This window comes from Typopeltis vanoorti, chromosome 2 (genome assembly GCF_054136105.1).
Source record: "Typopeltis vanoorti isolate ZY-2024b chromosome 2, IOZ_Tvanoo_1.0, whole genome shotgun sequence".
Taxonomy (NCBI): domain Eukaryota; kingdom Metazoa; phylum Arthropoda; class Arachnida; order Uropygi; family Thelyphonidae; genus Typopeltis; species Typopeltis vanoorti.
The window spans coordinates 13,399,161-13,422,593 of NC_143550.1; the positions used below are offsets into that span (position 1 = coordinate 13,399,161).

At 35.6% G+C, this 23,433-nt stretch overlaps 1 protein-coding gene across 1 annotated transcript in view; it reads right to left on the reverse strand.

Annotated features, from left to right (window-relative positions):
• The window catches only part of spag (RNA polymerase II-associated protein spaghetti), a 118,608-nt gene that overhangs the window by 21,511 nt on the left and 73,664 nt on the right, over positions 1–23,433 (reverse strand). The window contains exon 8 of the mRNA XM_090403619.1: positions 2,352–2,449. Within this exon, the coding sequence (XP_090259745.1) occupies positions 2,352–2,449 (98 nt within the window). The remainder of the gene's footprint in view (positions 1–2,351; positions 2,450–23,433) is intronic.

The following is a 23,433-nucleotide window of genomic DNA, read 5'->3' on the forward strand; positions in this document are numbered from 1 at the left end:
CATGAGATATCAAACTAATAGTTCTATAATTCTTGCATGCCTTCATATCACCTTTCTTGTGTAGTGGTATGAAAACTGACTTCTTCCAATCTCTAGGCCATGATCCTGTCTCCCATATCCTTGTAATCAATCTATGAAACACACTCTTATCCCTCCATCTCCTGTGGCCTTAATTAACTCTGCTGGGATTTCATCTGCACCTGGGGCCTTATTGCTGTTGAGCTGCTTAACTGCTCTTTCAACTTCATGCCTAAGTGGAGGAGGTTCCAAATCAAAACTTTCTTGGTGGAAGGACTCCACAATTTCTTTATCCACTCTGCTGTACAGTTCCTCACAGTATTCTTTCCATCTGTTTTTGATTTCCAACTCTTCTGTTAGTAATGATCCATTTCTGTCTTTGATGACATTCAATTTAGGCTTGAACTTGTGCTTTAAGTCATGAACTAAATAAAACATCCTTTTATAATTATGCCTTCTCATCTGGAACTCTATTTCTTCACATTTATTAGTATAGAACTTTTCCTTATCCTGCTTGCTGGCTCTTCTGATTTCTCTATGTAATCTCTTGTATTCTTCGGTCCCTGTGTCTCTTTGTTTTTCCAACCGCCTTCTTTTGAAGTTTCCATGTTGAATCTGATATCCATGGGTCTCTTGGTTTTCTTATTGGGCCGAGATACGTCTTCGCTGTATCCTGTATTATCATCTTGACTCCTTCCCAAAGCATTTCTGGTGAGATTTCCTCATTGGTCTCCAAAAAATCATCCAGCCGAGTTGATGTTTCTTCTGTGAATCCACTAGGAATTACTCTAACATCCAATCTAGTGGAATGTGCCTGACCTGGAAGTTTTCGGAGTCTTAGTCTTACTTTGGCTCTTACCAGCTGATGGTCTGTACCACAATCTGCTCCAGGACAAGTATGCACATCAGAGATGCTTGTCTTCCACCGCTGGAGAGCCAGGATGTAATCAATCTGGTGCCTTGACCTATCAATGTTGGATGTCCAAGTATAGGTCCGTCGTGGATGTTTCTGGAAGCAGGTATTGGTAATAACTAATCTGTTAGCACGGGCAAATTCCAACAATCTTTCACCGTGGGAGTTACGTTCACCCAGATCAAACATGCCACACTCCGGACTGACTCTCATACTCTTTCCCACTTTTGCATTTAAGTCTCCTAAGATGTACAGTATGTCTCTCCTTGGTAGGCAGTCCAAAACAGTTTGTAAGTTTTCATAGAATTCTTCACTCTCTTCTTCAGGCCTATCCGTGTGGGGGTGCATAAACTACCACAATTGATACATTAGTAGGCTGAGCCTTAAGTCTAATGTAGAGTATCCTATTATTAATGGGGTTATAACCAAGAAGGCTTCTTGCCTGAGTTGTCTTCAGTATCACAGCTACCCCATGATGTTTTGAGTCACCACCTGAGTAAATAACTAGCTTACCATCCTGTCTTTTGAAGTGACCTTCTCCATTCCATCTGGTCTCTGTAATTCCCAAGATGTTAATTTTATACCTATCCATCTCTTTACAGACAATCTCAAGAGTACCTATCTGTAAACCCCGGACATTCCATGTACCTATGTAAAATTCCTTTCTAAGATTAATCTTATACATTATGTGTTGCCCATTCATGGTATCACTAACTTTTGATGGAGACTGTAATATACTTCTCGAGCAGGACCCTCTGCCTAAGCCCTGAACGCGGCTCTGATTATTCTGCGCGACAGCCGATGCAGCATGAGATGCGTTATTAGGCACAATCATAGTAGCATTTTGGAGTGAAGTCACTGCAAGAAGAAAGTGGTAGGGTTGCAGAGGCCCTTTCCACATAAGATGAAATAGCAAAATAGGAAAGATTCACCCCTAGCCCTCAAATACTCTAATAGCATTGGGGGGAAGGTAGCAAGAAGAAAAGAAAGAAGGAAAGAAAAAAAAAAGGAGAGGGACCAGTCTACAGATAATATAACAGATGTATATTACATGAAGTAAGGCATGGTCCAGCATCAGGTACCTCGGGTTTGCCATGCCCGTACTCACTAAAGTGAGCCCTTGAGGAAAAATCAATCTTCAGAGATAAATAATCTCTGAGTGGGCAGAGGTTATGAGGATTTGGGGTGTGATAAAGACAGTAAATGAAGACCTGTGGCTAAGGAAATTTCAAGTCAGAGTAGATCATAAAGAATGGATTCCAAGTCTGACATTCTCTCTCTCTCATAAGATGTCAGATTTGACATGTATATTGTGTGTGCAAATTACACAGAAATTGAAACTTTGACAATTTTAGCAATATTTACAAAACCTGTCAAGAAAAGAATGTAAGAAATGTCCAACTTCTATAAACACACCTACCTCACAAAGAATTCAGTAAGGATATGCAATATACCAGAAAATATTTCATATTCCATGGAATGTTTAAATATCTGCGAATAATTTTCAGGAGGAATTTTCTGGAAAGAAAGTCAAATAAAAAAATTTATAAAATATGCATTTATTTCTATAAACACAGTATACTTTAATACAGCAGATGATCACTATAGCAAATCAGCAAGAACCCCCCACCCTCCACAAAAAAAAAAAAAAAAAAAAAAAATTTAATATAGTGCAAAATTTACCACAGTAAATTTAGAATACATAAACATTTTTATCCCTGGACTTGTCCTCATGAATAAATACCCTCATATGGCACTTAATAGCATAACTACAACTTTCTATCTATCATATCAAGTTTACAGTGTATCCTTTGAGATTTTGTTTCTCCCAACCTCCAAAGAACCTATGAGAATTAAATGGTTTACCATTGTAAAAACTACTAGTAAGTAAAATTTCACATAATCATCCACCTTTTAATTTCAAATTTAGTGATATATCAGTTTAAAAAAAAAGAAAAAAGGAAATATTATCTCAGTAATGTTATTGATTATATTTTATACACAGAATTCAAAACATGATCCTATGATAGTTCAACTGGTGACATAGCTTGAATCTTAAATAATAACATGCAGACACACAGTGACAAAAACTGATGAGTGTGAATTTAAAAAAAGTTCAAAAGAATATTGCTTTGTTAGGAAAGCATTATTTCAATTATGGCAGGGTCTGGTAAACTTTTTCTGAGAAGGATTGGATATAAAGTACTTTAGGTTTCACAGACCAAGAGGTAAAATTGAGGATATCATGAACTTACATATAACAAAGAAAACAAAATTTACTCATTTTAATTAACAAAATATCACTGTATAATGCACTATATTGTAACTGCATAATGAGCACAATGGTTTGCGATTTAATAAAATAACAAAGTAATCAATAATCTCTTCTTCCTTTGTTTTGACATGATGGGCACATACTGATAATTACAAGAAAAAATAAATAAAACTTTTGATCAAAATTGATAGGTCCTCTCTCCAAAAAAACTTTCATGCTATTAAAATGTGAATACAAATATGTACCAATATTCACTGGTGTAAACAAATGATACTTGCAACACAAAAAAAAAATGTAGCACTCAAAAAGTGCTGGCAAGTTAGCACTATAAGTGCAAGCAGCAACGAGATTGAAACATACAGCCAACTGTGCATATGATATGAAAGCAGCCACAGACCAATACACAAACAAATGAGCATGGCTGCATCACATTAGCACTATAAGAGCAAGCAGTAACGAGACTAAGATGTCATCTTACAAGATTTTGTATTTTCTTTTGCAAATAAAATCAAATAAAGTATACCATTATTTAATAAAATAGCAATTACTGTGGTGTGTGTTTTTTACACAATGTTTGAATATATTTTCAATGACTGTAGCAGATATAAGAGTGAAAACTGTACCCTTCAGTTTAACATTTATATTCACAATGTATATAAAATTGCAAGTTTAATGAGCTGATAATTAAAAAAAATACATGCAAAATTTCTCAACAAATCTGAATCCTCCTCCCACTTTCTCAAAGCACTTTTTTTATTAACATAGCTCTTACTAAAATAAATTTAATTTAATCCTTTATCCAAGTGTGAGCAAACAAAGTTTGCGCCTGAAAGTATCTTCAGGACTGGGGTAAGGTAGTGCAACACCGGGCAACTTGTTGCAAAGGTGGAGCAAGCTAACATCAATCCTATCTCAGTATCTCCCATAATGCAAAACACATCTCCTTGCGGATATGTATAATGTTATGCATTAAGGGAAGGGCCACTAACCAGACTAGTTTCGACCTTTATTGAGGTCTCTTCAGTGGGAGCCAGGCCCAAGTGGAGATACCAGACAGAAGCATTAGCAAGGTCATCTCTACCTATAGGAGTTGCCAAACGGTGTGCCACCTTTTTATTAAATTACTCTGGATTTAGAGAAAGATGATGAAAGTTTATTTTTCCCTTGGTTAGACTATAATAAATTTAGTTTAATCCTTTATCCAAGTGTGAGCAAACAAAGTTTGCACCCGAAAGTATCTTCAGGACTGGCTTGCTCCACCTTTGCAACGAGTTGCCTGGTGTTGTACTACCTTACCCCAGTCCTGAAGATACTTTCAGGTGCAAACTTTGTTTGCTCACACTTAGATAAAAGATTAAACTAAATTTATTATAGTCTAACCAAGTGAAAAATAAACTTTCAACATCTTTCTCTAAATCCAGAGTAATTTTTAATAAAAAGGTGGCACACCGTTTGGCAACTCCTATAGGTAGAGATGACCTTGCTAATGCTTCTGCCTAGTATCTCCACTTGGGCCTGGCTCCCACTGAAGAGACCTCAATAAAGGTCGAAACTAGTCTGGGTAGTGGCCCTTCCCTTAATGCACAACATTATACATATCTGCAAGGAGATGTGTTTTGCATTATGGGAGATACTGAGATAGGATTGATGTTAGCTTGCTCCACCTTTGCAACAAGTTGCCCGGTGTTGTACTACCTTACCCCAGTCCTGAAGATACTTTCAGGTGCAAACTTTGTTTGCTCGCACTTGGATAAAGGATTAAACTATAAATTTATTATAGTCTAACCAAGTGAAAAATAAACTTTCGATAGCTCTTACTAGAGCAAACCCACAGGGATCACAAGACAGGTTCATTAAGTAGACAGTTGGCTACAGTTACTTTTGCCATAATATTGTACCACTTCACCATATCTGTAAGGCTTGGTCTAGATTTATTCAGTAGTTTGCTATGGTGAGCAACCTCTGTTATAGTCAAATGTATTTAAAAACTTTAGATGCAGAAAATATGTCACAGCAGTTCATAATGGCAGTGTACAGTGGCGCACCAAGGGAGGAGGCCAAGGGGGCCCTGGCCCCCTCCAAAAGAAAAAGAAAAAAACACTGGAAAATTTTCCAAAAATCGTTTCCTAATTAAAATTCCTTTTTTTTTTTTTATTTATGTTGTGTCCTGTCTTCTATTTCTATACTACTTATGAATTAGCGATCACTGCAGATGCTCAGTCATATGTCATGTTGTGCAATGCGTGGTGTGTATTCTCAAATCGTCTACTCAACTCGCCCCCCCCCAAAAAAAAAGATTAAATCCTGAGTGTTCGGCCCCCTCCAAGATTAAATCCTGAGTGCGCCACTGGCAGTGTATGTCATGCAACCTCAATAATGCTAGAGTTAAAAGAGAAAAGGAAGACTGATTTTAATGACTGCCTTTGCTTTTTTTGGTTATTTCTGTAGATAATTTAGAAGATATAAAAGTGAAATCTTGATAGGTATTCAATACATTACTTCACTTGTTGCAGAAACCAACCAATTTATGTAATGCAAATTTACTAAAGCATTTTTTTTTTTATGACTTGAAATAAGACAGCATTACATTAGAAATTTTCTATACCATTAAAAAAACTTTTATAATATCTGCTTGCAGATATTATAAAATTAATACAAATAAAATTCTAATGAAAAAATTGCAACTAGCATGCAATATACATTAAGAAATTTGTAAAACTGTGCCTACTATATGCAAAAGGAACATGGCATATAGTCAAGCTAGTTAGTTCCCACTTGACGGGCAACATGCAAGACACTCCAGCATGAATGTGTTGAATAAAATGGTAAAAAACCTGATATTCAAGAGAAAGGACATAAAAGGATTAAAAAGTCTTGAAGACTAACAAAACTAAATAATTGCACTGGCAAATTGGTAGGAAATTAGCAACAGAATACAATTACAAAAACAGGAATAAGCAGAAAACATTAGCTGCATTCTGTACTATGCCTACAGATCAGACAACACATCTCAGTTATTTAGGTACAATTTTCACTGAAAAGGGCAAATTAAATAATGCATGGAAACAGATAATGGGATAAATCAGAACAATATGGTGAGAAGACAGTCAAATAAATGTACATGGAACAAGAGAAAATTGGCCAAAACAACAAAATAACTGTGATTTTATTTAATTTTATTTATTTATTTATTATTACCTGAGACCTCCGGGAGTCAAGGACTCATCGAGGGAGACTATTCCACTCACTCACTCACTGCTGTCTGGGAGAAAAACCTAGTTCTTACCCCTTTCTTGACTGTGAACAAACTTACTTCCATGGATGCCCCCGAGTTCTTTCCCCACTTTCCATATAAAGAAAAATTTCATCAGATGATATCCTATAGCACTCATTCAAAATTTTATAAAAGTTTATAGACCTCCATCATATCACCCCTCTTTCTCCTGTTAACCAGAGCCTGCAAACCACATATTTGCAATCTGTCCTCATAAACTAAATCCCATAATCTGGATATAATCTTTAACTCTTCTCTGCACCTTTTCCACAGCTTCTTTATCCCCTTGGAACCTGGGAGACCAAATCTGTGCACAATAATCTAGGTGTGGTATCTAAGTCTTATAAAGAGGCAAAACTACTTCTTTATCCTTACATGTCAAGGTTTGCTTCAACATAGCAATTATCCTCTGAGTTGCATTTGCAACTTTTGCTATGTAATCTTTGAACTTCAAATTCCTATCCACCAATAGGCCAAAATCCCTTGCTGCTTCAGTTTCTTGTAGTAGTTCCAGCAGCATATTATAATGCTGCTGGAACTCTAATCATGCCAAAGTGCACATTTTCAAAGATTCTCATGCACTGCTGACATCTTTCCCATTCAGTAACTGATACTATGGGATCAAAAGATAGTATTCTCCCAAGTTCATCGTAATTTCCAGCTTTGTAGTTCAGCATGTAATCTGTTTTAATCAGAGCATCAATACAATCAATACTTTCCAAGAAAGCACAGCATGATCACAGTCACCAATTGGTGGTAAAATAGCCATATTCTTAACAGAGATCCCTTCTGATGCTATGAGCAAATCCAACACTTTTTGACCTCAATTTCCTTCTTTTACATGCTGCTTGAGAAAGTTGTCTCATAACAATTCAATAAATTCCTCTTCTTTCTTATCATGAGATTTCTCTTCTACCCAATCAATATTTAAAAAATTAAAGTCACCCAATAATGATCACTTGTTTGGTACCCATAAGGCTAAATTGGCAATGCATTTCTTCGTCCTCTGCAACTGAGCCACCAGGTCTGTAGCAACACCCACCATATATTTCATTCTGTTAACCTCCACTTCACACCAGATAGACTCAAACTCACCGCTACAAGGGATATTGTTGCCATCATTATTTTCTCGTGTTTCTATCGTTAAGTCATCTGATATCATCAGTAGTACCTCCTCTCCAATCTCTTCTGTCATTCCTAAAAATAGTATACTCATTACACTCAATCCCACTTACCATATCTGATTCTGATAGCTAGGTTTCACTAATGCCAACAATCTTAGAGCACACCATATTCAATAAGCAACGATCTCAACCCCTTTGTTTTTGATGCTCCTGGCATTTGTGTATAGACATAATAAATTACCACCTAGCCTATTCTTATAATTAGATATGCAATCTATTTGATCTTGTTCTAGAATTCACTCTTTTCCTTCCCCAGACATGCTTAAACGGTCCGAACCCAAAGCATTTTTTTCCACCCATTTGCCACATACAGTTTGAAGACATTCATATCTTTATCATATTTGCATACCATAGCTAAACTTTCACACATTTGTCCCATTCCTCCCTTGATCTAGTTTCCCTGACTCTCTGCATCAGGTCTCAAAACAAGAAGTAATTTCTCCCGGCTCCTGATGACAAATGAATTCAAGTGCAGGCCATCCCTCTTATACAAGTATTTTCTGCCATCAAACATACTCCACGCATCTAAGAACTCTCATCCATTTCTTCTACAGAGCCTGTGCATGAAATCATTTGTTATCATCGCCCTCCTCCTTAACTCAGTACTGTCATATCTGGGTAGCAATTCTACAATTCATACTCTCTCACATTTCTTTCTCGCTTCTTCCAACAGACCTTTCATATCTTCTCTCATACTATATTTGTCACTACTTAAATTATTAGTACCTACCAACTACCATCTCTTTAACTTTTCTTTTTTAGTTTTCAGTTACTTTGTCATATTTTTAATTTTCGCCCCTGGGAAACTAGAAGTGTTGACTCCCTCAGCATGCACAAATTTTAAGATTGAGTTCACCATACCATATCACCTCTTTTTTTCTTAGATTTTAATCGACTTACCTTGTTATTAATATTATGATTACCAAGTTCAGTACTTTCCTGCCTGTTCTTGTTATGATCCTTTTTCTTATCCTGTCTAAGCTTAGTCAAACATTTTTCCACTTTTAACAATTATCTGGTCAATTTAATAATAATTTCTTTTAATCAAGATATTTTTAATGTCAACTTATCCTCAGATAAATTATCATCATCACTGCAGCAGTACTTTTGTTCATCAGGACAAACACTCTCCTCAGTAGTAACAATGAGCTTTAGACACTGCCTTGTGACAAGTTTTTGCCCCCATTCTTAAGAGTAGTAAAAACTAAGACTATTTCTGCAATTATGTTATAAAAAGTATTATTTCTGGGAAAATTCCCATGTTACTCCTATAAGTAAATAATAATTACATGAGTTTTTAGCCTGTTTTTATAATTTTTTTTTATTTTATCATTTTATTTTTTTATGGCACAAAGACATCAAGAGTCATACTGCATCAGTACACACGATCATAGCAGTACATATGGTAATTGGTTAGTAGGACAATCACAAACATCCATGCCTATCGGGGTGGGGATTCGAATCCACAGCCTCTTGGTTGGAGAGCAGATACACTAACCACTCAGCCAACGAGGACAGTGCAAAATAACTGTATGAAAAGGTAATATTGAAAACCAAATTTGACAAATGGATCAGAGGTGGGATAGATATAAAACACATGTCCAAAGATAAGAAACTACAGATATAACCCAGAATGTGTACATCTAATCTTTTAAACAGAGATGAAAGATTAGCAAAACAAGTTTCTAAGCCAAAAATGTCAGTGTAAAAATAATTTAATTTTTTTAATGTTCTTTAATTTTTTTTATTTGTATACTCTTGATTCGAAATATCTATGTTATTCCCTAACTTTACTTCTTTAACTTAATCTCTTGTCATTCGTAACTCCGAGTCGTGATATCGTTGCTTGAAATAGTCTTATCATCTTTTAATCCTTTGGTCTACAATTTAATTCCGCCCTCTCAAGGTCGTAACTATGCTACTTTCACGTGTGTGTGTGTGTAGTTTAGATTTAGAAATTGCCTCTGGCTGGAGCCAATTCCTTTGTCTAACTAGCTGGCTTTCTCTAACACTGATTTTTAAAAATTTATTTGTATTTCGATGACTTCGAAATGCAAAAAAATTCCTTGCATGATCTTTGATGACTTCGCCATCAAAGATCATGCAAGGAATTGTTTGTCTTTCCTATACATGTAAGAGAAATGCTCAGCAGAACACAGAAATATCTCAAAAAATTCAGCTCTAATTCAAGCAACGTTTGAAACTTAAATTTAGTCAGTCATGGCTACTTTTACTTCAAGGACACACACGGGTTCTATCTTTTATTATGAGAAGTGCATTGGGAAGTCGAAATCAGATAAGTTATTTACAAACAAAACAATTTATTCATACTAGACATGGTAATTACAATTTAAAAAAAGAAAAGATTTCACACATATCAAATTTTTATCAGGCTCTTATCAATTCTTCCAAGTAACAAAGCAATGCACGTGTCTGGTTCTCAACTTACTTAGATCAGTACTTCTAGCCTTTGGCTTAGAGATAATGACAATTATTTACGTCCACATATACATCGACATGTGGTTAGTTTTATGCACACTTAAAAACAATTTAACTTAGACCAATATCAGAATTATGCGTAATTAAACTTTGCATTCAGCGTCTCCTTCAATCATTAACCCTTAACTCTTAACAATGACCTTTTTACATTAACAAATGCTTAGAATTCTTAAACAATTATTTCACAATATTTAAGAAGCACGGTTTTCTGACTTCACAACTTAGCATTATGCTAGCAACTATAAATCAACGTTCCCTGCTCTAAGGTTCAAAATCCATAACAGTTCTACATAAATCTTACTTGATACATTTCAGCCAGTTCAGCATTCATAATCCTAGAGATCACGAATATACCCTTCTTCTATCCCGTTAGAACTGCAAGCAGACATTATTCCACAGCAATGATGATACAGCATTCCTAGAGATTGCTTAAGGAACTTCACGACAGGCCTTTCTGGAACAGGCTGATGCCGCTGTTACATATCTCCTATCATCGTCGAAACCTTGCTAGTGGGATATATTTTCCCATCCTTGGAATGGCTAGATATTGGAACCTTCTTCGATGCAACACCGGAACAGGTCAGGAACAGTGAGACACCAGAGCAGAGCTAAGCCAAAAAGAACCAAGTCAAAAGGAACCCAGAGCAGAGCGCCTGCCCCCCTTTTATTCTCTCTTGACGGCCTTGGAACTTCTTTAAATTGAGTTCCCCAGATGTTCTACCAGGGGGCACTTTCCCCCCTAAGAAAATCGCTGAGTCATGGTGGGAAAACCCTGTAACTTGCTGACCTTCGCACCTGGCAATAGCCTCAGATCTACATTCTAATTCTGTCTGGGCTATCTCTTTGTTTGTACAATATTGGCAGTCAAATTTAGCAATTCATACTAGCAATTTTACAGATTACATATTGATGGTTAAATAATTTAGCAAAATTCATTCTAATAATTTTCCAGATCACATAAAACACTCATGAAAATTTGTTCATTTAACTATAAGTATTTCTGATTGACTTTCTTTCTCAAGTAAAATCAGTATATAAGAATTTTATACAAAATTCTTTCTATACAAGATTTTACAATCAGGAAACATAAGAGCTGATCAAATCAGAGACCTGACAATAATAGATCAATTGGGAAAAATGTAATATCTGTAACATCTTTAGGGTTTATAACAGTGGTGGCCGGTGAAATTTTAAGTGGGGATGCTGCCTATACAAAATAAAAATAAAATAATTATTTTTTTCCTAATTAGTAACCAATTTATTAATAAATAAATCTGTAGATTTATTTGCCTCAGTCCTGAAGATACTTCAGGCACAAACTTTGTTTGCTCACACTTGGATAAAGAATTAAACTAAATTTATTATAGTCTAACCAAGTGGAAAATAAACTTTTAACATCTTTCTCTAAATCCAAAGTAATTTAATAATAAGGTGGTACACCTTTTGGCAACTCGTATAAGTAAATATGACCTCTCCATTGCTTCTTCCTTAGTATCACCACTACTGGGTCTGACTCCCACTCACAAGACCTCAATAAAGGTTGAAACCAGTCTGGGTAGTGGCCTTTCCCTTAATATATAGCATTATACATGCCTGCAAAGAGATGTGCTTTGCATTATGGGAGATACTGAGACAAAGAGTGATGAGAGCTTGGTCCACCTTTACTACGAGTTACCTCAGTCCTGAAGATACTTCAGGCGCAAACTTTGTTTGCTTATGCTTGGATAAAGGATTAAACAAAATTTATTATAGTCTAACCAAGTGGAAAATAAACTTCCAACATTATTTTTTTAGAGTATTTTCAAGTATTATATGAAATTTTTTATTACATTATGGGAATTTAATTTAGTGTAATATCATACAGAGTGAGCAAAGTTCCTAGAGAAAGCTATAAGAAATGCAGTTTAACTGGATCTCTGTTATATCAGAAGTGGAGAGAGTCAAGAAATAATGCAAAATTATCTGATTTATTCATATTTATGAAAAATTTTATATTGTATGGTATCACTGAAATACATTAAAGCAGTTAAATGTTAAAAGAAATTTAAGATTCTGCTATATTGATTTACCATTTTTGAAATTTTGCACTGTAAATTTTTCAAAATGAACTGCTAAGATCTAAAGAAATCTATCTATGTAATGGAATGGTTCCAGTGTATGTATTATATAGAGTTATATGCTTTGGAACAAGTCTCCAACGAAGGAGAAATATGATAGCATTTTGAAAAACAAAGGAATTATGAAATTATTATTCATATTTTTATATTGTTATTGCATGGGCACCTCCATGGAGTCTTAAGACTCATTGTTGGAGACCCAAACTATAACACAATATCTATTGTACCTCTTCTTGAAACCATTAACAGACAAAGCACTTACAACTGACTCAGACAATTGATTCCATTTATTCACCACTCTCCATGAGAAAAATCTAGTCCTCACACCCTAGCTAACCGCACTCTTACCTAACTTTCAGGGATGACCTCTTGTTCTGATCCCGCTAGCCAAGTATTGAAATATTTCCCATGCATCAATCCTATAAAATCCTTTTAGTAACTTAAATATTTCTATCATATCCTCCTCCTCTTTTTTTTGTTGCCTATCAACCAACTTTTGCATTCCACAAACCCTAAGTCTATCCTCATAAGGAGCACTCTGCAGACCACTCACCTCTAGATCCTCTCCACCAATTCCTCGTCCCCAAGAAACCCAGGCAGCTAAGACCTAAGCACAATAATCTAGATATGGTCATATCAAGGTTTAATAAAGAGAAATTGTAACTCCCTTATCTCTGCTTGTTGGTGTGTTGTTTAATAACAAAGTGAGCTACTCTGGCTACTTTAACAATATGCCCTCTAATCTTCAACTTTCTATCTACTACAACCCCCAAATTCCTGGCTTCATCAATTTTCTGGAGTATACAATTCCCTCAATGTGGTATACAGCTTGTAATCTTTGTATCCTAAAATGCATACTTTTACACTTTTCACATTAAATTAACATCCATTATATTTTGTCCATGCTGTCAGCCTATTCGAATCATCCTGCAAGCTCTCTACATCACCATGATTAACTATTACCCTAACTTAACTTTGCATCATTAGCAAACAACTGAATATCTTCCTTTGAATTATTTCCTATATGATCCAAGCACAGAGTGATCCTGCAGCACACCACTAGTCACCTACCTTCTAGATTCTGCTAGTTCATATACTACTTTTTGGTATCTGTCCATCAGCCACCCTTTTATCCATGTCACCAGTTTCTTATACTTCCCCAGTTTCTTATATTTGTTGCAGTTTGCATATTAATTCCATGTGATATCCTGTCAAATGCCTTTGCAAAATCAAGTAATATCATTGTGTAGCCACTCCCTTAATCCGACTCAGCTGCCACCCTATTATATAAAGTTAATAGATTATTAAGGCATGATCTACCCTTCACAAAGCCATGCCGTCCATCACAGTGTATCATATTCTTATCCACCCATTCCTGAATTCTCTTTTTGATCAACTTTTCCAGTATTTTTACCACCAATCCTGAAATACTGTTGGGTCTATAATTTGCTACCACAGACTTAGATCCTCCTTTATGCAAAGGAATTATTTTGCCCTCCTTCCACTCCCGTGGGACTTTGCAGAGTTGAGACTTAAATTAATGTAGTCAAAGGCATCGTCAGTTCTGCTGAACATTCTCTTAAAATGAGCCGATATCCCATTCAATCCCACAGCTGTATTGGCATTCAGATTTTGCAATATCCTAAGTACTTCCAATTCATCAACCTATGTTCTCGCATCAGTCCCAGTCACATCTGTCATAATAATGTCTTCACTTTGATGATGCTCCCCTTGCAAAAATTATCACTCAGTAGTATAACAATTTAGTCTACCTCTGTTACCTCTCTACCATCTGCACTTATTAAAGTTATCCTTTCATAGTCATTCTTCCTCCTAATTGCCACATAATGAAAAAACTGTTTGGGATTTCCTTTTGCCTGTTACCATGCTGGTCACCTTTCTTGCATGATCCTTACACTGTTCATGGGTTAGCTCAGCATCTTTCTCCTTATATATCCTCTACAACATTTTGTTTTTTTGCAGCTCATGCTTAATGATACTACTCATCCATCTGACTCCTACCAATTTACCCTCCTGATCTTGAGTATATAGTGTGCTGCTTCCTTCAGATATCCCTTGGCTATCCTCCATGCACTCTGAACATCCTTCCCTTGCAGATCTTTATGTCATGGTACTTCTTCAAGCTGCCTCCTAAGCATATCATAATTACCTGCCTTATAGTTCCACATATACCCCCTTCACTTTCCACATTGTGCTACCTGCACAAGTCAAGCGACATGACAACCTTCCCTATCTGGAGGCAATGTAGCCACCTTAGTTATGGACAGGTCTTCTGACACTATAACAAGACTCAACACTCTCATACCCAAAGTCCCATCCATCACATTCTGTTTCAAGTAATTATCTCTCAGTAAGTGTAGAATTTCCATTTCCTTCCTGCCATGTGATCTTTCCTCCTTCCAATCTATGGCTCTGAAGTTGAAGTCTCCCATAATAATTACTTCACATGTATTCATACTAATCTGCTGATGCATATCTTTCCCATCATCCTTGGCCTACAGTAGCAACCAGTTTTATATTTTGTCCTATTGGCCTTGATCTCACACCAAACTGACTCAAAAGATCTTCCATCTGCCTGACTGACTGACTCCTAATCTTATTGGCTGCAATTCATCTGCTATTATCAGCAGTACCCCCATCCCCATCCTGCCTACTCTATCCTCCCTGAAAATACTAAATCCATCACATTCTATCCGTGTAGCTGTCATCTGCTGTTAGCCAACTCTCACTAATACCTATAACTTTTGGCAAAGTAGCATTAACCAATGCCAAAAACTCTTCCCACTTATTCCTGATCCTTTTAGCATTAGTAATCAGAAACTGTAACATCCCCTTAAGCCCCCAACAACCTTTACATTCTGAACTGACTATCCCATTCGATACTTTGTCTAAAAGACTAGATTCTTCATTTTTTGTTCATTCACACACTCATTCACTTCATAGGCACCTTCACATACACTCGTCTGCATCTGCCTATGCTTTCATTTTTCTCACTTTGTGCTTCCATACTCTCAGTGAATAAAGCTCTCTCAAGACACCTAACTCCGATCCATTTAAGTGCAGTCCATCAGCAGTGTACAAATCATTCCATCCAAACTCAGGTCATAAGTCCACAAACTGGCCATCATTTCTTCTGCACAACCTATATTAAACCAAATCACTTCTTTTTAAGATTTGTGATGGTATATTTACTATTTACTAAAATAGTAAATATACCATCAATGTTTTCATTTATTATATTTTATCTGCAAATATTCAAATTATGAGATATTCATACAGTACTGAACTTTATATAGTCAGTAAAGAAAATATTGAATAGATTTTAGGTGATAGATGAAATTCACTAGGTGTGAGGCCACCAACTGCCTTATTGGAGGCCTAAAGTGCCTTCTGGACCAGTTAAAAAGATGATTAAAATATATATATATATATATATATAAATTAATTTTTAAAAAATTAGAACATTTTTGAAATATAGAACGACTTAGAAACATTATTTTAGAATTTAATTATTCAATGAAGGTATATAGAAAAGTATGGAGATAAACGTTTTACAGTGACTACACTGTATAATTCAAAAGGACTGGTCAGAAGGTTGAATTCCAGATGACTGGAGTAGAGCTCTCTCAGAGTTTATAAAAAGGGAAATAAAACAATATGAGAATTAGAGAGAAATTTCCCTGATGAGTGCTCCTGGTGAGAATTATGTAAGTATACTCTAAGAACACTTAGAGAAGAACAAGCTGGACTGAGGTCAAATGGAGGTCATCAGAATAAAATTTTCACTTGAAGTAGTAGTGAAATCACAGAAATATAACAAGGATTTGTATTTCAATTTTGTAGATCTGGAAAAGGCATAAAACAAAGTGTCAAGAGGAAAGCTGTTCAAAACACTATGGTTATATAGTGTAAATGGGATATTATTTCAAGCAATACATAGTCTATATTCGAGTTGTAAGTTAGAAGTTAAAATTGATGGAAGTACAAGAAGATGGTTTGATGTTAAATCAGGGGTGAGAAAAGGGTGTACATTGTCTCCACTGCTATTCATCATCTATATAGACAGCATTATGAAGGAAAATGGTATTAAACCTAATATCAAAACTGGAGATGTTAATCTCTGTTCTTTACTTTATGCATTATACAGGGTGTTTCAAAAAGAATGTCCCGATTTGAAAATTGTATATCTCTGCAACCACGAACCAAATGAATTTCAAATGAGCATTTTGGTAATTTATTTATTTTGGTAATTAATTGTGGTGAGTGAAACTTTAGGTCTTACTTCATACTTGGTAATTTATTTTGTAACTGTCCCACATTTTCATTATTAAATATAATTATTTGAAATCAAATAATTTCTTTTTGAAACATCCTGTACTTCTAAACAAATCTAGTACAAATCTGGAGGATTCCATTACTAAACTACATAACTGCTGTAATAAATTTTGTATGAAAATCATCATCATCAGATTCCTGACATTTACCTTCAAGGGGTGTACAGGATATGATAATACTACATGAAAAACTTACATCATTACTAACTTCCTACCTACAATTTTCTGCCAAATCAATCTATTACCTGTCAAAGCTACAATATTGTCAGATCTTATATTTATATATCTATCTTCTAAAGCACTTTTAAATATATCAATCCACCTATATCTTGGTCTTTTTCCTGCCATCCTGGCAGAGAACACTTGTTTGGCTAATCTTTCCTCACCCATTCTGTTTAAGTAACCATACCACCTGAGATCAGCTCTGCTAATGCATTCCCGGATGCTAACAATGTCAAGTTCTTTCCTAATATCCTTGTTTTTTTTTATAAGATATTGCCATTAATACCATCTATTCATGCCTCTAATCTTTCTCAGGACTCTCATATCTGCGGTCACTAGTCTTTGGTCAAGTGTTTTACTTCTGACCCAGCTCTCAGAACCATAAGTTAAAACTGGTTTGAACACTATCTTGTATACAGCTAATTCATGTTCAGACTAATTTCTCTCTTATTCCATATAAATTTATTAAGTTGACTTCCTACCATACCAGCTTTGTTGATTCTATTGTCTATTTCCATATTTAATTTACCATCTTCACTAAAAATCGTGCCGAAGTAGCTGAAATGTTTTACTTGTTCTATAGGTTCTCCAATGCAGCTGATATTTTCAATGCATCTGCCTATTTTCATTATCTTTGTCTTGTTATTGTTGACCTTCATACCATATCTGTTACAACAGCTATTCAATTTAGTCAGAGAATCTTGCAGACTTGTAGCGGATTTATTTAGAAGTATAACATCATCCGCATAAAGCAAAGAGCTTACATTAACATCTCCAATTTTGATATCAGGTTTAATACCACATTCCTTCATAATGTGATCCATATAGATAATGAATAACAGAGGGGATAATGTACATCCTTGTCTCATACCAGATTTAACATTAAACCATCTTCCTGTACTTCCTTCAATTCTAACTGCTGACTTACAACTCAAATAAAGACTAAGTATTGCTTGATATAATGCCCCATTGACACCATATAACTGCAGCGTTTTGAATAGCTTCTCTCTTGGCACCTTGTCATATGCTTTTTCCAGATCTACAAAACTTAAATATAGATCTTTGTTATATTCCCATGACTTTTCAACTATTTGTCGTAAAGTGAATATCTGATCCCGACAGCCTCCATTTGGCCTGAATCCAGCTTGTTCCTCACCAAGCTTCTCTTCAAAATCCTTCTCAACTGTTTCTCAAGTATACTGGAATAAATCTTACCAGGAATTACTGGAATTACTCAGCAGAGATATACCTCTGTAATTCTCACAATCAGTTTTATTTCCCTTTTTATATATGGGTACTATGAGAGCTCTACTCCAATCATCTGGAATTCGTCCTTCTATCCAGGCCCTCTGAACTATGCAGTGTAGCCACTGTAAAACGTTTTACTTCCATACTCTAGCATTTCTGGTCTAATATCATCTACTTCGGCTGCCTTTCCACATTTCAGACTTTTGATGGCTTTTTCTACTTCAAGCATGGATATGTATTCCTGATTGCATGCCTGGTCAGTGTTTTTTTTTTTTTTTTTTTATCGCTGTGCTCTCATCACTGCTAGTTTCATTTAGCAATTTTTCGAAGTAATTACTCCATACTTCAAGGATATCTTTTTCTTCAGTTTTCATATCACCTTTACATCTCTAATTCCTTTTACAGCACTCATTCCTCCATTTCTGAGTTTCTTCAACAACCTCCAGAATATCTTGCCACCTTCTTGATATTTATTTTCTATGTTCTTACCAAAGTCTTCCCATGACTTTTGTTTAGCTAGTTTTAAACAGTGCTTAGCTTTCTTACATTTGTCTCTGTATTCTCTAAGAGCACAAGCTGATTTATTTGCCAGGAACTTTTGATACGCTTTCTTCTTTTCCTTCACTGCCTCTTTAACTTCCTGTGTCCACCAGGAAGTTATGATTTTTCTGTCCTTGCAGAGAACCTCACCATGTGCCTCTCTGGCAGAATCAATCAATGTTTCCTTCAGAGCTTGCCGCTGAATCTGCAAGGTTTGATTTCTGTTCTCAAACTCATTCATTTTTTCTTGAATAATGTTTGTATATTTTAGTCTACAGTTCACATCTGAGAGCTGCTCAACTTTTATTCATTTTAAAACTTTCTTACATGTTATTCTTTTCAATATGAAATTCAATTTTATCCTGCTTAAGACTAAATGATGATCACTTCCAATTTCAAATCCTCTGTACACTCTAGTGTCCTGCACCAGACAGAAAACATCACTATCAACAATAATATAGTCAATGAGACTTTTCTTATTCCTTGCCTCTTCTCTCCATGTGAATTTGTGCACATTTTTATGTTGAAACATGGTGTTAGTAATAACCAGTCCATGTCCTGAGCAGAAATCCAACAAGTTCTTGTTCTGCAGAAAATAAACTAACAATTACAAAACATTTCTCTGTAGTTATCCTACAAAAACATTTTCTTCTTCAAACACAATATGTTTTTATGACATCATTAACTTCTAAGTGTGAAGTTTTTCAAAATGGGATATACTTAATTACTTTAATGGATAGGATGCCAGCATAGCTTGCCAAGTGGTTAGCTTATCCATTCTCCAGCCAATAGGCTGCAGATTTGAATTTCATCACAAGCACAGATATTTGTGACTATCCTGCTAATTCTATGTCGAAAGGAAGCTGACAACCCTGAAAATCCAATGAGTTACAGGAGTGACCATATAATATTCAAGAGATAACAATGTGACCAAAATGAATAGCATCATCAAATTTTTAATGAAAACAGAACAATATTTTGCCATCTCTCACTGCACTTCAAGAGATAAAACTAGTAGTCTTCTACTCTGTAATTATAAGTACTTGTTGATGTTCCGAAGCACAATAAAATGATATACTGATAGCTTGTTAAGGAACTCCCTACATATTAAAATATCATTGGAAAGTATCTTGTCAGTGTAAATAATTCTGTCCTGAGATAAATCAACAGCAATAAATATTTGTTCTTTTGCAGAGAATACCAGTTGTAAAACCACCAAAGTGGCAATTGAGAGCTTTCTTAAAATTGAGGCTGCAATTTTGTATGTAGCTTCACATTATGATTATCATTTGTTTCTACAAGCTTTTGATGATTTTTTTTTATTTTTTATTTTTTTATTATCCCATGGGGTGCTTAAGGGTCAAAGCTGTATAACTGAGAGGAGACATCCACATAGCCTTTAAAGGAATGCGGAGAACCAACCAAGGCTTCTGACCTAATGCCCAATCCTCACCTTCAAGTGGTGCACCCTGTTGGGTATCTACCTGGATACCAAATGAACGAGGATGGGCTTCCAATTTGGGATCTAGCTGACCAAATTGTATTCTTATTGGCTTAAACCAATATAGAAAATGATGGTACAACATGACAAAATTTCATGCCGGCTGGGGCGTTGCCTGGTTACACAAGGACCCCTTGTTTTTGCAAGGGAACCAGGGCGAACAGCAAAAAGTCAGCTACTGGAACAAATCTGAAAGCACACCCCAACTCAACATCACCGGAGTTAAAGATCCTTACTATCAACATAAGAAGCCTGAATGGCAAAGAAATGGAGCTAGCTGAGGAATTAGATAACTACAAGATCAACATAATAGCAATGACTGAAACAAAAAAAGACAAAAACTGGTGAGATCTTCCTGAGCAATAAATACAAAATGTTATATTCAGGCAATACCAATCAAGGACAAGGAGTAGCAGCCATAGTATTCAACACAAAATACGAGGCTAATCTTCTTGAATGGTAGGCAATCTCAAGTAGAGTGATGTGGGCAAATATCAGAATGGAGAATTGGACAATGAGACTAAATTGTGCCTATGGTCCCACAGAAAGTTCTACTAAGGTAGAAGTGGAGGAATTTTTTGAGGCTTCAGAAAAAGCAACTGAGACAATGGAAAAGGAAAAGTTGGTCCTTGTTGGGGATCTAAATAGTAGAGTAGGAAATGATTGTGAGACATACAAAAATATTTTGGGAAAATTTGGAGAAAAGAGCAAAGCTAATAATAATGGCAAATATCTGTTGGATTTCTGCTCAGGACATGGACTGGTTATTACTAACACCATGTTCCAACATAAAAATGTGCACAAATTCACATAGAGAGAAGAGGCATGGAATAAGAAAAGTCTCATTGACTATGTTATTGTTGATAGTGATGTTTTCTCCCTGGTGCAAGACACCAGAGTGTACAGAGGATTTGAAATTGGAAGTGATCATCATTTAGTCTTCAGCAGGATAAAACTGAATTTCATATTGAAAAGAATAACATGTAAGAAAGTTTTAAAGCGAATAAAAGTTGAGCAACTCTCAGGTGCGAACGGCAGACTAAAATACACAAAGATTATTGAAGAAAAAATGAAAGAGTTTGAGAACAGGAATCAAACCTTGGAGATTCAGTGGCATGCCTTGAAGAAAGCCGTGATTGATTCAGCTGGAGAGGCATGTGGTGAAGTTGTCTGTAAGGATAGAAAAATTAGAACTCCATGGTGGACACAGGAAGTTAAAGCGGCAGTGAAGGAAAAGAAGAAAGCATATCAAAAGTTCCTGGCAAATAAGTCAGCTTGTGCTCTTAGAGAATACAGAGACAAATGCAAGAATGCTAAACACTGTGTAAAACTAGCTAAACAAAAGTCATGGGAGGACTTTGGCAAGAATATAGAAAATAAATATCAAGAAGGTGGCAAAATATTCTGGATATTGTTGAAGAAGTTAGGAATGGAGAAAAGAGTGCTGTAAAAGGAGTTAGAGATGATAAAGGTGACATGAAAATGGAAGAAAAAGATATCCTTGAAGTATGGAGTAACAACTTCGAAAAATTGCTAAATGAAACAAGCAGTGATAGCACAGTGCTAAAAAACACTCAACAGGCACACAGTCAGGAATACATATAGATACTTGAATTAGAAAAAGCCATCAAAGGCTTGAAATGTGGAAAGGCAGCAGGAGTAGATGATATTTGACCAGAAATGCTGAAGTATAGTGGTATAAAAGTTTTACAGTGGCAGCACTGCATAGTTCAAAAGGCCTGGACAGAGGGGCAAATTCCCGATGATTGGATTAGAGCTCTCATAGTACCCATATATAAAAAGGGAAATAAAACTGAATGTGAGAATTACAGAGGTATTTCCCTACTGAGTGTTCCTGGCAAGATCTATGCAAGTATACTTGAGAAACAGTTGAGAAGAATTGTGGAAGAAAAGTTTGGTGAAGAACAAGCTGGATTCAGGCCAAATAGAGGCTGTCAGGATTAGATCTCCACTTTACGACAAATAGTTGAGAAAGCATTGGAATATAACAAAAATCTGTATTTAAGTTTTGTCGATCTGGAAAAGGCATATGATAAGGTGCCAAGAGAGAGACGCTATTGAATACCCTACAGTTATGTGGTGTCAACGGGGCATTATATCAAGCAATACTTAGTCTTTATTTGAGTTGTAAGTCAGCAGTTAGAATTGAAGTACAGGAAGATGATTTATTGTTAAATCTGGTGTGAGACAAGGATGTACATTATCCCTTCTGTTATTCATTATCTATATGGATCACATTATGAAGGAATGTGGTATTAAAAATGATATCAGAATTGGAGATGTTAATGTCAGCTCTTTGCTTTATGTGGACGATATTATACTTCTAAATAAATCTGCTACAAGTTTGCAAGATTCTTTGACTAAATTAAATAACTGTTGTAATGGATATGGTATGAAGGGCAGATATAAAAAGACAAAAACAATGAAAATAGGCAGGCAGAATCATTGAAAATGTCAACTTCGTTGTGAACGGAGAACCTGTGGAACAAGTAAAACATTTCAGCTACTTAGGCACGATTTTTACTGAAGATGGTAAATTAAATATGGAAATAGATAACAGAATCATCAAAGCTGGTATGGTAGGAAGTCAACTGAATAAATTTATATGGAATAAGAGAGAAATTAGTCTGAACATTAATTAGCTGTATACAAGATAGTGTTCAAACCAGTTTTAACTTATGGATCTGAGAACTGGGTCAGAAGTAAAACACTTGACCAAAGACTAGTGACCGCAGATATGAGAGTCCTGAGAAAGATTAGAGGCATGAACAGATGGTATTAAAAGAAATATCTTATAAAAAAAAAAAACAAGGATATTAGGAAAGAACTTGACATTGTCAGCATCCAGGAGTGCATTAGCAGAGCTAATCTCAGGTGATATGGTCACTTAAACGGAATGGGCGAGGAAAGATTAGCAAAACAAGTGCTCTGCCAGGTTGGCAGGGAAACGACCCAGAGGAAGACCAAGATATAGGTGGATTGATATGGTACAAAGTGCCTTAGACGATAGAAATATAAGATTTGATAATGTTGGAGTCTTGACAAGTAACAGACTGATTTGGAGGAAAATTGTTGACAGGAAGTTTGTAATAATGTAAATTTTTCATGTAGTACTATCATATCCTGTACACCCCTTGAGGGTACCTGTCAGGAATTTGATGATGGTATTATTACACCAGATCATAAAGGTCGAGTTCATGTATTTTATACAGCAACTTTTCTGGGTTGTTATAGAGTTCACATTTGGAAATATTCATACAGTTTAG